General features: G+C 36.1%; 1 protein-coding gene across 8 annotated transcripts in view; it reads right to left on the bottom strand.

The window, feature by feature from the left end:
• Positions 1 to 15,953, bottom strand: part of LOC123638115 (ovomucoid-like) — an 88,449-nt gene that overhangs the window by 10,379 nt on the left and 62,117 nt on the right. For 2 of the 8 annotated variants that reach the window (XM_045551480.1, XM_045551479.1), the window contains exons 2-4: positions 12,097 to 12,374; positions 8,417 to 8,451; positions 737 to 825 (exon numbers count right to left, since the gene is read on the bottom strand). In XM_045551480.1, the coding sequence (XP_045407436.1) occupies positions 737 to 825; positions 8,417 to 8,424 (97 nt within the window). In that variant the 5' untranslated portion in view covers positions 8,425 to 8,451; positions 12,097 to 12,374. Of the gene's footprint in view, positions 1 to 736; positions 826 to 8,416; positions 8,452 to 9,249; positions 9,496 to 10,040; positions 10,355 to 12,096; positions 12,375 to 15,953 lie in introns of those variants that run through there. The other 6 variants (XM_045551485.1, XM_045551483.1, XM_045551481.1 and 3 more) reach the window with 6 other exon arrangements.

The raw sequence follows: 15,953 nt of genomic DNA, 5'->3' as shown, positions 1-15,953 counted from the left end.
AAAAACACAAATTATCAAAAATATCTAAATCTTAAAAAACAATTAATCCTCAAATTAATCGAATTGTATGAAAAATAGTATCATATATTATTCGTTGATAACTCTTAACACCTTGCCTGAAGGTACCAATGTTTAAGTTTTATAGAAGAGGCTTTTATTGTGATAGAGGACAATGCCCTGCATGAAGTCACCTAAATATGAACAAATTCTGCTCTAATTTCAGTGCTTTATTCATCACCGAATACTTTTTTCTGAAATTCATGGACTACTTTGAAATTTAAGAAAAATAACTTGTCACCAAAGTATCAATAAATTCTTCTTTACATAAGGCCTCTATTTTAGAGACTCAGAATAGAGAACTAAAAATAGCAAACATTAGGTTGTCAAGGAATATTAGATCAAGAGGAGATTCTTCCTTCCTTGCCCTTCAAATTTAACTTCTATGGAATCTAATCTCCTGAAAACAACAGAAAAAAATGTAGTCAACATCCTTCAGTTTAGAAATGCCCAAAAGACTAATTTCTATTGTTCATTCTAAATCATCACTCCGGGCCCATTTCACTAATGAGGGAAAAGCAATCCACTGATGAAACATTTAAAAGGAATTTGTAGTATGTTCTACGTCATTTTACCAGTTTCAGAATTGCAAACCCACTAAAACAGACACACCATTCCTAAGTTCCTGCATTTCAAGGGCATGTCAAGTGTTCCACCAAGGACTGAAAAATTTACTCACCAGAGTGAAGAACAAGGGTCAAGGTGATGAAAAGAGCTTTGATCCATAACGAGAATAAAGGCATTTGATCGAGTCTGTGGAGGAAAATCCTTTAGAATGTTTGTTACAATGGCACAGGGACATGTGGACCATTTCCAATCGACAGGCAAACGCAATTCAGGGCCCAAGTTTAGAAAGTTTCTTACTCCTAAGGGACTTCTCCAACCCACAAGATCCCTGGTTAAGGTGGACTGTTTGCTCTTTTGTTCATCCAACTTTATTATTCAACAAAACATGTCAACAAAAGGCCTTGCTAAAGATGAGTGAGAGAGGCCAGGAAGAGACCCGTGGGAAGACATGAGAGGGAGCTGCCTGCTCTCTAAAACCTTTGGGGAAGCCCGCAAGAAGCCTGGCTGAGTTTAGAGTCAGTATGGGCATTTCAAACTGGGTTTTATTCAGACAAAAAGTAGGAATAGGCACGGCTATTTCTGGAGCAGTCCTCTTAGCGATGCTACACACCAGGGCCATCTCCCTAGATCCCCCACATGATCTACCTCACAGAGAGAGATAACAAGTTTGGAGAAACAACAGCTTGGCGACTGTGGAGATCTTGTTCCCCTTTCCCCCTCAGCCACGCATCTTCCTCCAGCTAACTCTCTTTTATTGAGCTGTGAGTGAGGAGCTTGGTGGGGGTAAGGTAGATGCCCAGGGCAGATAAGACAGAGAGGCTCTCTGCCCTCCCTGAAGGTTGGAAAGTAGGTCATGAGAGGTACCTCACAAATGCTTTCTCAAAAGATTATCCCTCAGCAGGGGACAATTTAATCTGATGAAACCAGAACTCTGAGGAGGAGAGAAAATAGTAAGTATAGTTATAGATTTTAAGGTGGAGAAGATGTGAGAATTCTTTCCAAGCTGATAAGTTGGAAAGGAACAAAATAATCAAGCATGAAAAAGAGTGGAAAGTTTAATTCAAAAAATGTTTAAGGTTTTATTACTTTTAAAAACCAAATGCACATTAGAATTACCTGGAGAAATTTTAAAGCCTGTGCATGTACCAGGCCACCATGAGAACTATGAACAAATTCTTAATAGATGAATACTAGTCATTGATAATGTTTTCAAAGCCCCTATATGAGACACAGGTGCAGCCACACAGAAAGCTTTTAACAAAATCAAATTCCATTTAATGATTAAAAAACATGTAAAGTCTAGGAATAGAATTGAAGAGAAATTTCTCAAACTGATAAAGATATCTAGAAAAAGAAACTATTACCACACTAAGTGTTGAAAGAGTGCATCCTTTCCTCTGGGACTGAGAATGAGACAAGGATGTTCATCTTGCTAATTCTATTTATGTTTGTATGGGATGTTGTTTCCAGGGTAATTGGGCGAAAAACAAGGAAAGAAGGAAAGAAAGAGTGCAAAAAGAAGGGAGGAAAGGAGGGAGGGAAGTCAGTAAGAAAAGAGAGAGGGAAGGAGTGACAGAAGAAAGAAAGGTCATCCAGATTAGAAAGCCTAAAATAAAACTGTCTCTGTTCAAAGAGGACATACGCTTGGACATGAATACAAGAATTATGTCCTCATAGTTTAATGGATTTTACATTTTAATTTTTATTTTATTTGCATTTTGTTATACTAAGACACAAGATCAAAACCTCACTATTCTCATTCTATATGTCATTCTTACATAAATACATGAAGAAAATCCTACATTACAGAAGTTAGCATTAAGAAAAGTAACTACTTTGTCGAAGATTACATGACAATATGTGGTTTCATGGTGATCTAGCACCTCTTATATCATCCTGGATAGAGCTGGAGCCCATCCTTCGAAACGAGGTATCTCAAGAATGGAAAAATAAGCACCACATGCACTCACCATCAAATTGGTACTAACTGATGAACACTAAGGTGCTCACATGGTAGTAATATTCATTGGCGGTCATGTGGGGGCGTGGGGGTGGGTACACCCACAATGAATGAAGACAGAGTGCACTGTATGGGGGAAGGGCACATCTCTAGCCCTAGCTTGGGCGAAGCAAAGGCATTACTTGTAACCAAAATATTTGTATCCCCATAGTATTATGAAAAAGAAAAAAAAAAAAAGAAAAGTAACTATCTTGTACCCTAATGTTAAAACTTTCCCTATGGTCCAACAAGCATATACCAACTCTTTTTTTTTTTTTTTTAATTTCAGCTCTTCATAGGGGTACAAAAGCTCAGGTTATATACATTGTCCATGTCCCGCCCATCCCCCTGAGTCAGAGCCTCAAGCGTGTCCATTCTCCAGACAGTGCGCCTGGCACTCACCATGTAGTCATACCTCCATCCCCTCCCCCCACCCCCCACCTCCGTGAGTCAGCACCTTCAAGCATGACCATTCCCCAGACGGTGCACAATGCACTCATCATGTAGGCATACACCCATCCCCTCCCCCTACCCCCTGTCTCAGTCTGATATCCAATTGGTATCCTTCCCCGATGTGCATTTAGGTGATGATCAGGGAAACCAATTTTCTGGTGAGTACATGTGATGCTTGTTTTTCCATTCTTTGGATACTTCACTTAATATAATGGGTTCCAACTCTCTCCAGGAGAACCAAAGAGATGTCGTATTACCGTTATTTCTTATAGCTGAGTACTACTCCATGGTATACATATACCACAGTTTACTAATCCATTCGTGGATTGATGGGCATTTGGGTTGTTTCCACATCTTTGCAATTGTGAATTGTGCTCTTGATAGAATTATTATGTTTGTTTCTGTACCTGTTAAATGAAAATTATTAATAAAAAAGATATGAGAGCTATATAAATTTATTATTGCCGAAGGCATAGTCAATTTTGCCACTGATGCATTTTGAATAACTTAGTACTTCATACAGAAATCCAACTCAGTTTTATTGTACATTGAATACAGATATATAAAGAGAGAGATTTTTTTCTCAACTATTTAGAAAACTATATAGATACACATCCTATTATGGCATATTAGTATATCTTCCTGGGAGAATCCCTAATTGAATTATGTAATTTCCTCTAATTTACACTTTCTAGGGAATTTTAACATCGTGAGCCATTGTTCAGTTACAAAACTTATTCTTGGGATTCTAATTAAAAGTGCTCAATCATGCTGATGCAGAGCATTACCTCTGTCATTTTGCCTTTAAGTGGCCCTTTTATTAATAAAAACATGACATCTCCACCCATTTATTCAAGGTCTATATATGTGAAGAAATTTTACCACCTCATTGAATTACTATCTAGATATTTTTGGCCTAAAAAATAGGATTATAAAAATGAGTTTCAATTTTACCTAAAAATAACTATTTTCTTAAATGAAATATTCCATGGAAATTTTTGTTAAGTAAAATAGACAATTGTAGAGCAGTTCTGTGAAGCAGCGGTAAGCAAACCCTGAGCTCTAGCCTGTCATGACTGCTTCAACCCAGATGCTCTCGCTTAAAAGTGGTGAAGTGGGAAATCACTAAGATCTCCTTTCAAGCACTTTGAAATCTATGAAGTCTACAAGATGCTGTGAAACTTTGACGGCAGCGGACAGTCAAATTCATGAGGTCAATAAAAAGAGGAATTCTGTGTAGGCCGGGAATTTCCAATATTAAGGACAACAAAGAAACCATAAATGTGACAACTGGAGGCAGGCAAAGTGTCATCACACCTTCTAGTTATATATAGATGGAAGACCGTGCCAGGTATGAACTTTATCTTTAGGCCAGAGACAGAACTGCTCAGAACACCTCATTTTTGAAAACATAAGTCATTACACATGATACTAAAGTTTAAAATATTACACACATGAGAAAAATTGAGTCATGATATTCTCTGGGAGATATTTTGTCTCACTCTCAAACTGAGCACAGGCTGTTTCCCTTAAAGTTCATTGTCCTTCGGGTGAAAGACAATTTCATATCCATCATATCAACACAGTGGAGGGATTATATCCATCTAGAAGATAAACACAGAATTTCTATCAACACTGTCTTTCATTTTGAATTTTCCTATTCTCAGTTATATCAATGTCTTGAGATCACACTAAAGTTGAGGCTACAGGAGGGGCTTAAGTGTGTCCGCATGTCTAGATCTTACAAGAACTAAGTTAGGGGGCATCTGTGAAACTTCACAGCAAAGTTCTTGGTACTGAGTAGTGGCCCAAGGGCACAAGTTTCCATTCACTATTAGATAATAATACGAATATATATATAGTGCCTTAAGGACAGCAACTATATCTGATTATTCTCATCATCTTACTACTAGCATAATGCATAGATCCTAGCATATAGTAGGTGTTAATAAACATGTCAACCAGCAAAGAACAAATGACTACCTGTGTAAATATATCACTATTTGCTAAAGCATCTCTTTCCCAAGATCTCCAGAAGGAAAAAGACAAACACTTAGGTCAAAGCAAATACATAAGAGACAAGTTATCCTTGCCCTATAAATTTTCATTCTAATGGGTAGATAAAATAGAGAACAAACACTTGAAATGTCAAATAGTTTTTGTATTTATCATTCTCTCATTACTACAAATATTTAGGGAGTAATGCCCATGGACCTGGTTGTCTTCAAATATTAAATCTACATTTCTTTGGTTAAATAAATTTTAAATGAACATTTGGACTTCTAGTTCAGCATAATTATCATTGGGTGGGAGGTAAAGGGGAATGTATCACTATCTATCTGTGTGGTACCCAAAATGGAAAACGAATTGTATGGAAGGGCTTCCACTATCTCAAGTCCACCTGCCTACTCAGAACCAATACATACAAAAGAAGTAAAATCACAAATTCCTTAAGGTACATACTCTTTTGCATCTGTTATATTGATTGTACCATAACAAATATATTAATAGTAAAATTCTCCCAAATTCTGTACAGAAGCTGGATTTTTCTCAATGCTAAACTCATTTTAGGACTAAAAGATTTTGTCAGTGTTTGCCTAAACTAGGGTGCTGCTCAAAATTATAGACACCAGATCTTTCTTCTAAAGATTTTGATTTATTAGAATGGGGGCATGGTCTTAGATAGCTATACTTTTTATATCATGCAAAGGCAATACTGGAAAGATTGTTGTAAGTAGTATTGCCTATATTTTACATTTGTGTGACCCCACTGTGTAAACACGAAATTAAAGTCATTTTAATAAAATACCATGCAAGATGTTTATTGGGCAAGGTATTTAATGGTTGAGAAATGTCTTATATTTCATGTTTTAAGTATCTAATTGAACTTATGGTTTTTCAGATTTCCATAAAATATTCAAACATTTACAGAGAACTAAAATTTGGAAATTATAGGATTTTGGAATTGCAAGAATTTCAATTCATATAGTCTATCCTTCCTTCAATGTGTTGTTGAATTTTGTTTGATAGCATTTTGTTAAGGATTTTTGTGTGTATGTTCATTAGGGATACTGGCCTATAGTTTTATTTTTTTGTTGTGTCATTGTCTGGTATTGGTATCAGGGTTATGCTGGCATCATAGAATGAGTTAGGAGAATTCTCTTTGCTTCAGTTTTTTTGAATAGATTGAGAAGAATTGGTATTAATTTTTCTTTTAATGTTCAGTAGAATTTATTGGTGAAGCCATTTAGTCCTGGATTTTTCTTTTTTGGAAGACTTTTTTTATTATTGATTCAATATAATTACTCATTAGCCTGTATAGGTTCCAATTTATTCATGTTTAAATATTGGTAAGTGTATCTTTACAGAAATTTATCCTTTTCCTCTAGGTTTACAAATTTATTGGCATATAGTTCTTCATAATAGTGTCTGGTGATCATTTGTATTTTTGTGGTATCAGTTGAAATGTCTCCTTTTTCATTTTTGATTTTGTCTATTTGGGTCTTCTCTCTTCTTTTCTTGGATAGTCCAGCTAGTGCTTTAACAATTTTGCTTATCTTTTTGAAGCACCAACTTTTTGGGTTTTTTGATCCATTGTATTGTTTTTTAGTCTCTATTTCATTTTATTTAGTCTGGCTCTCATTTTTGTTATTTCTTTTCTCCTGCTAATTTGGTGTTTGGTTTGTTCTTGCTGTTCTAGTTCCTTGAGGAGTGTTGATAAATTTTTAATTTGTAATCTTTCTATTTTTTTGATGTAGACATTCGGTGTTATAACTTCCTGCACCCCCAGCACTTCTTTTCCTGTATCTCACAGGTTTTGGTATGTTGTATTTCCATTTTCATTTGTTTCAAAACTTTTTTTAATTTTCATCTTAATTTTTTTCATTGTCCCTATGGTAACTCAGGAGCATGTTTTTTAATTTTCTTGTATTTATATAGTTTCCAAAGTTCCTCTTGGTATTGATTTCTACTTTTAATCCACTTGGTCTGAGAAGACATTTGATATGATTTCCATTTTATTAAAATCAGTGGAGACTTATTTTGTATTCTATCTTGGAGAATAGTCCATGTGCTGATGAAAAGAATATTTATTTTGCAGCTGTTGGGTAGAATGTTCTGTTAAAGTCTGTTAGGTCCATTTGGTCTAAAATCCAATTTAAGTCCAATGTTTCTTTGTTAATTTTGTGGCTAGATGATCTGTCTAATGATCTGTCTAACGTGAGGTGTGGAAGTTCCCCACTATTGTTATATTGCTGTTTATCTCTCTCTTTAGGTCCAGGAATATTTGCTTTATGAATGAGGGTGCTCCTGTGGAGTGTGTGCGCGTATATGTGTGTGTATGTGTGTGTGTGTGTGTATAAAATTGTTATATCCTCTTGCTGAATTGATCCCTTTATCATTATATGATGATTTTCTTTGTCTTTTTTTTACTGTTTTTGATTTCAGGTCTGTTTTATCTGATGTAAATATTGCTACTCCTGCTCACTTTTGGTTTCTGTTGATGTGGAATGTCATTTCTCAACTCTGTCTATGGGTCTTTACAGATAAGGTGAGTTTCTTGTAAACAGAACATAGTTGGATCATGTTTTTTATATGTAATCTACACTGAATTTGGGAAAACAAATTTAGAGGGGCATGAGGGAAAAAAAAGAAGCATAAAAACAGTTAGGGTGCTTGGTCTGGCGTTAGGTCAATGTCGAAAGAAGTGAAAATATTTGATTTACATACTTATGGATGAAGCTCCAACTTGATGAATTTTAAGTGAGAGCTGAGGGAGGAGGAAGATTGAGAATAAGCCAGAAGAGGTTTCTGCTGTAAGAAACTGAATGAGTAGTGGCACAAATCCCTATTACCTTAAACTTTCATGTGGTACTGTCTTTTTCTGACACCCACTCACAAATCCAGATGTTCTATATTGCTGTCACCTGAAGTTGCTTTACTTAAGAAATCTGAAATATCTTACTCTCTGATATCAACATATTCTTTTTTTCTCAGAAAGTAGACACTACATCTGATCTTATTTGACATATAAAGACATCTTTGATTCCTCTATTTTGTTATAGTGTCTCAGCCAAACCTGATTTGCATTGTTTCCCTAAACAACCTAATTGCTACCAACATTCATTTGTATTCCTCTTTGCCTACTACCTTCCATTCTTCTGCATCTATCTTTCTATCACATCTGCCTAGCAAAACTCTGAGCCTAAGGCCACAGTATAACTTTATCAGCTCACAATTTTGGGTGCCAAATGCTCATGGGGAAAATCTACAGTTATATAGATTACGAGCATAACAAATTTATAGTCTCCAACAGTAAAAGGAATCCCAAATTGTGCTTACCTCAACATTCAAAAGTTGCATTTCATAGGCAATACCTTCAAAGCAAGCACAGATAAAAAGAATTAATCGACATGTCATCTGAGAAAATGCTCTCTACCAATGAGAAGAAAAATTATATATAACTTGATTATCAAGAAAAGTACAAATAATATAATGGATAAATTTTAGTTTGTGCTAATAAAGCCAGTTTTCTGAGGCCAATAATATCCACAACATAAATGCAATACAACCATAAAAATAATTGATAACTGTAAAGAATCTGATTTCCTACTGTGCATTTATTCATATTATCTTCTTTAATACCCCTAACTACCCTTTCAAGAAGATGCCAAATTCTCCACCGTGTAGCTGAAGAAACTGAGGCTGAGAGAGGGAATACATTGTACAAAAGTACTCAACTATTAGAGAACATATTCAAGAGCTAAGTCACAGACTTCTTGTTCTAAGTCTTGGTTTCTTTTCCTTCTCTCACAATATCTACAGTATCTGTAGACAATTAGAGGCTTCTAGAAAAAGCCACAGGTATCGTTACTTCAGACATAGTGCTTAGCTATTTGTTAGAGATAATAATCAGTAAACCAGAATATCAAGAAATAAAAGCTCATTAGTTACAGTATCTCCATTTTAGGAATATTAGCAATGTGGAAACTGAGACCAAAGACATGGGAAGAATTTACGTTGGTGAATTAGTTATAAAAGCTCAGTTCTACTGCCCTTCTCCATAGTGGTCTCTCTAGTGTCACATACTCTCTCTCCTCTTTTCCAGGAAATTTGTTAGAATGATATAGTCAGGAAAACAAAACAATTTTTCAAATAACTATGTCTTGGCTCACAATGTTGATGAAAATTGCATCCCTCAGCCTCAGATGACCTTGAAATTTCTTACAGCTTACAGAATGTAAAGAGTTTTTGCACATAAGGCAAGCAATATTAATCACCTGAAAAAGGAAAAAAATGTCAAGATCAATAACAAAATGACATTGTTCAATAGTGAAAGTGAAGCTATTAGGTCTTTGTAGTAAAACCTCAATAGGCCGGGCGCGGTGGCTCACGCCTGTAATCCTAGCACTCTGGGAGGCCGAGGCTGGCAGATCGTTCGAGCTCAGGAGTTCGAGACCAGCCTGAGCAAGAGTGAGACCTCATCTCTACTAAAAATAGAAAGAAATTATCTGGCCAACTAAAAATATATAGAAAAAATTAGCCGGGCATGGTGGCGCATGCCTGTAGTCCCAGCTACTCGGGAGGCTGAGGCAGGAGGATTGCTTGAGCCCAGGAGTTTGAGGTTGCTGTGAGCTAGGCTGATGCCACGGCACTCACTCTAGCCTGGGCAATAGAGTGAGACTCTGTCTCAAAAAAAAAAAAAACAAAAACCTCAGTAGACTGTGGAAGAAAACCATTCAGAATATTCATTTTATTTTCCCTAAGTCTAGGAATATGTTTCTAGAAGACCAGTTTCCAGAGGCCTTATCAAAGAAGAAATGTCAACAGAAAAGATGATGTTTCTAACTGTTACTTTGTACATTTATACTTTTCTCCATTCATAAGGCCTATTCCTCTTCTTCCTCACCAAATCCTCAAGAAAAGAAGAGATTTATTCACAAATGATAAAAATAGGTCTACTTACAAATCCAGGGCAAAGTTTCTCTCTGCCTGGGAGATGTTTACAATAAGTGTCCTGTTTGCCTTTACAGATACTCCAACCCATCTCCACTGAGTTCAGTCCTTCTAAAGAGCAGGATATTTTGCTTCTATGTAGACCAGAGTCATCTGGGTCCTGGTAGAAGTGCTATTAAATGTCTTAGATACTGCCCTTTCTATATCACTGTCCAGTGACATACCTCAAAAGGAGAAGTCGAGAGAAATCATCCTCCCGTTCACTACCATCTCTACCTCCACCCACCCAGCTAAGGCCTCTCATTTTTGAGGTTTTTAAATGACAGTCTTCGTGAGAAATGAGTAAGACAGCCCAGGAGAAGTAGCACAATGCAGCACCCTATGCCAACCCTGGAAGCTCTGTCAGAGTTAATTATTGACAGAGGCATGTGGATACATCTTGTTCTTAATCTTGACAAAGTTCCAAGGCAGTAGAGAAAGGAGAAGGTACAAGGAGTGGCACTGCACGTTCCTAGAGAAGAAAGGTTCGCAGAGCACGGTACTTAAGAGAATCAGCAATGACCGGCAGCACTGAGGCATGGGGAAGCATCACTTGTTCTCAGAACAGTAATTAGTCTCAGGTGGCTAGAGCACATGAAGCAGCTATTGAATTGAGTTGGGCAGAAAGGCTAGATAGAAAACGGTTATTTAATTTTCAAAAAAACTTTATAGACACTTCATAGAAACAGAGGAAGAACTTATAATTCCAAGTTCCCTAAAGTTTCTCTGAGAAAAGGTAGGAAGAACGTCTCCTCCCTTATTTTCACCAGGGAGAATTTTTTTTCTTTTTCACTTTTTATTTATCCTACATAATTCAGAAACCATTCTATAAAAGTAGAAGAGAAAGAAAACAGTTCTATTATTAAATAAGCATTACACCAGAATATGATGTGCATCCCAGGTAACCCACTAAAGAGATTTAAAAAACACAAATAAATCTTATATTTTTATGTAGCCATGGAGACACAACTCATGTCGTATGTTTTCTCAAGAGAAGCAAAAGCTATTTTTCAAGTAAGAGAACTTGAAGTACTATTTGTCACATATCATAATTCATCCTAAATTCCTCTGATACCTGGGATGACCATTTGTTTAGTAAAACTTTTCATATTTTATTTTTAAATTGGTTATATTGTGAAATGATTAATTATCTACATATTATTTTGTAGGTCCTTATCAGCTTGTACCTAATCCAAGCCTAAAGAGTATTCATTCTGGAGCTTGATGATCTAGGTAAGAGTTACTTTGTTATTGTTTATTGTTTGGTTTTGTTTTTGCAATACCTACTGAATGTCTTCTGAGTTTCAGTCAATCACACTTATGCCATCATTTAGGCCCTTCAATAATTGTTCCATTTTTCTAAGCCATGTTTCTTATGTGTAAAACATAAAGACACCCATGGCCATTATCTAGCATCAGTTTTATTTTGAAGCACTTATTTAAGGGTATAAATTGAAAATCCAGTGTTAATGTACATGACTGTAATTAAGTCTTTAGAACAAATCCACCCTGTAGCCATTTTTTTGCATCAATCTAAATTAATAGTTATGCTACTGCAACAGCCAATTAAATGTCCACGAATTATAGCCATCCATTTCTGTCTATCTATCTATCCTGGCCCTGGAGAGAATTTGTACCTCTGTCTTCTGCAGTCTCTATTTGTGTCAACTATTAATTAGATATTTTTCTTTTCTATACCATTCATCTCTTTTGGTATAGTCTAATAATTGCCTCAATATATAATTGTGACCTTAAATATGAACAATTCTGTCATTTTAAATTAGTGTCGATATCTTGAGTTGTTTTAGAGTTAATTGGTGCTGGATTATACAAGTGAGTATCTTTGAAAGGTTTGTGGGATTCTTTTCCTCCGGCATTAAACCATTTCAAGCAATCAAATTCTGAATCCTAACAAATAACAAGTTTGCTCTCCAGTAAAATGTCATTCTTAAAGTAAGTGAAATAACCCCACTGTGAAAAGGACAGTGACATTATCCGTGACAATAGTAATAAGTTTTTTAGAATACCTCCTTTCAGTTGAGTTCTGTACCAGTATCAGTCGCTTTAGAAAACTTAAGTTTTACATCTTTTTTGGGGAACACAGTCCAGTTCTCCAGAGGAGCTGGCTTCACATAGGAAACACAAATCCAGCTGGACATTTCTTCCACTGTGATGACCATACAGGTGATTACCAGCATGAGACAAGTTCTCTCCAGCAGGATGATAGTCCGTCTTTCCTGCAGAACACTTTCACGTAGATGAAACCTCAGTGACCAGGTCCGCACAACTTTGTGTTTCAAGGTTTCTAGGGGAGAGAAAAGCCCTTTAAGCATTACACATGATTATGGCAGAATTAGGTTAAATCAGGCACATGACCTCAGAACCAAATTCATAGGCCTCTCTGCTTCCTTGTGGAGGTTGTTCTGGTGGTAATGAATCAGTGGTAAAACTCTAGCCCATCTTATTATGGCATATTGTAGAATCTTAGCCATTGAGTTTGTTGGAGTTTGATTTATTAGTTCTATTTCTCAGAGGACTGAGGCATATAAGAATATTTAAACTTATGCGTAATTCCTGTGACAGTAGAAATAAGATGACTACTTCTGTCTAATTTAACACGCACCGGTGTCCCCAAATCAGGAACTATGTGTATTAAGGGAGACTTTACCACACTCTGAGAGTTAGCTTTTTGAAGAGAGAAAGACTTGACCCCATCCAAACATCATATACCCCCAAACTAGAGAAAATATCTTACTTTCCACAGGCATTTATTTTATGAAATCTAGCTTCCATCAGGTTTCTAGTAAAAACAGGTGGGGGAGAACTTCCTCTGTTTATGTGGCATCTTTTGTCAAGTAGGTTAGAGTCTAGTGCCTTTAAAATCATCTTTTACTCAGATAATTTTGCTGATGACATGACAACACTGCCTAAACAAATAGGAACTATGGTATATGAATTATTTTGTTAGGTAATTCCTACAGTGCAGTCAAATTTCTTTTAGTCCACCTTTCAATCCACTTGCCCATTTCCTTTGTAAAGCATGTTTTTCCAAATGAAAAAAAAAAGTTCCCTATAGTTTTAAAAATGGAGCTTCTAAGTTTGGAATATGCTATGTTTTAACAGCAGCAATTTCAGCTGTCAACAAAATCATTGCCTTTCAACACTTTATCATCCTGCCCTTTGTGATCCACAATGAATTACTGCTATCTGAGAAGGTAGTTGAGAAGACTGTAGAAAATCAGCTAGCAATTTTCCATGAGATAGTTTAGTTCCCATTAAAGTAAAAAATCTTCTACTTTTTCAAATTTTCCCTGTTGCAAAATAGGCACCAAGCATATTTGTGATCAGCATCTATATTTGTTTTAGTCCAGAATCAAGAATTGCAGCTCTAGTAACTCCTATGAACTCATTTTCTTGTGCAGGCTTAATTTCATATAAAAACATAAGCATCCAAAATTTCATGAGAAGTCACCACAGCATAGGAGATCTTAAGTTGACCAATTTTATTCTGAGTATATAAGCTGTCAGTGAACATCAACAAATATGCAGTATCAACAGGAATATCTGATGATTTAAATCCTTTTTTCTCTCCATTTCCAAGAGAATATTTAGAATCTCCCACTAGGAAGGGAAGAGAACAGTCTACTACATACAGGTTATACTTGGCAAGATCATTATCCCTAAATTTTGAACTTTGAAGCAATGACAGGCTGTATCTGACCAAAGAGCATAGTAATGAGTACAGCACACTAACGTATGAACATGTGAAGGACTTAACATCTTGGCCAGATTGTACTTGCAGGAGGCCAGGTGAATAGTTCAAGGCAAAAAGTTATAAGTGGAAGGAGAGCCAAAACATTTCAATCCTAGTAAGAGATGCCCCAGAATTCCTTTCCCCTTCACACTATGCCTGGTGATATTTCAAAAATTAATGGGCTAATAACTGAAGATCCAAGGAAGTTGGAACAGCTGTGACAAGTGGTACTGAACAGGGGATCCTAAGTCACTGTGATCTTTCTACAACTGATATTTAATCCACATTTTATTGCAAGACTTGAGGAGGCTAAAATTCCACTGACTGAGTAACAATATGGAATCCATTTTGATGGTCTTGGAATTCCTGAAAGAATTTGTGTAATGAGAGAAACAGATCTTAATGAAACTGGCCTATTTAATTTAGACAAATACCACCTATGTCAGGGTGTTGGCCCACTGTTTCCATGAGAATGTTAGTCACCAGATCTAGCTAAGTGTCTGCTAAATACCTTGTGCATCCAGAGAGGAAATCAAATAGAGTCTAGGAGGGAAAGGAGGAAGCTGATATTCATCACAATTTCCTGACCCTCTTTCCTAGTCCTACTGAATCAGAATCTCTGCTGGAGAAGCCTAGGAGTCATAATTTTTATGTATCTCCTGTGATTTTTAATTAGGAAAATGCTGACTTCCAAGGTCTTTTGAAGGAAAGATTAAAGGGGATGTACTGGCAGAGTCAGATGTTTCCATCCACTGGGATGTGGCCATACTAAAGTGGATACATTTTTTCAATAACATGGGTCTTTTATGAAGCATTCTAGAAAGTTTGCCTTGACAGAGTTACTAATTTGAGGAACATAAATCGAATAAACACATATCAATATTGTTATATCTGGACCTTGGGGTTTATTGGGCACTGCCATCATGGTAGTGGAAAGGAAATCAGGCAAAACTAGAATGTGTATAGGGCATCCCACTTTGAAACTGCACAACATGATAGATCAATTTAAAATGCCTTAAGTCCAAGAGCCTTTGTATCATGTTGATTTTTTTTTGTTTGGATATCAGTGATATTCTAGTGTCAGACTTACAGAATGGATCCTATTTTATACACACACACACACACACACACACACACACACACACATATATATAAGATTTAACTATATTAGTCTTCTGTCTTGGGTAATTGTTCTGATTTGAGAAGACATTTCCAGAAATCTCTAGAATCTTCAGTATGGACAGATTTAGCATTTAGGGCTAAGGGTTAAAAGTTTGTTTACAGCTGAGCAAGGGATTGGCCCAGACACAGAGAATATCCTTGCCCTCCCCCACCAGTTCCATGTCATTTAATTTAGTGAAATAAGGATTTTATCATTTGAGTAAATGTCAAATCTATCAAATCCTGAGCTCAGGCCATTCCTCCCACTTGGGTTACAGAGAACATTTCCTGGGTCAGAGTGAGAGCCTTTTGTGATGCTCATGGAACTGAGTTTCCTTCAGCCAAACTGGTGTGTTAAACTTCTAGACAAAGCTCTGTAATGTAAGGGTGTATTTTTTTTTTTGTAGGAAAAATTAGAATGTATTAGAAAGTTTAAAGGACTCATAATCAATACTAACAGTTGAAAAACTGCTCTCAGAATTTACAGAAACTATGGCATTTCTGGAGGTGATGATGCTGGTTCTTACAGATAAACATGGGGTATCTAATTTAAATACAAATTCAATATATATTAAAATAACAAAACTGAATAATTTTAACAGCTTTTTTCAGATATCATTGGCATATAAAAATTGCATATATTGAAGGTGTACAACATTATGTTTTGATGTTCCCATATGTTCTCAAATGATTACCAGAATCATGGTAATTAATGATCCATTATCTCTACCTAGTTACCATTGTGTGTGTATGTGTGTGTTGTGAGAAGATTTAATTTAATTTATCCTATCCTCATAGCAAATTACAAGTATGTAATACAGTCTTGGTAAGTATTGTCAACATGCTATACATTAGATTTCCAGAATTTATTTATCTTGCCTAAGTAAAACTTTGTACCATTGACCAATGCCAGAAGGGTATGCACTTCTATCCTCCTTTTTTCTTGCTGACTGCTGTCTTGGGAATAAA

The sequence above is a fragment of the Lemur catta genome, chromosome 5 (genome assembly GCF_020740605.2).
Source record: "Lemur catta isolate mLemCat1 chromosome 5, mLemCat1.pri, whole genome shotgun sequence".
In the NCBI taxonomy this organism is placed as follows: domain Eukaryota; kingdom Metazoa; phylum Chordata; class Mammalia; order Primates; family Lemuridae; genus Lemur; species Lemur catta.
The sequence above is the reverse complement of the archived record's forward strand: the minus strand, read 5'-3'. Positions and strand labels throughout refer to the sequence as shown.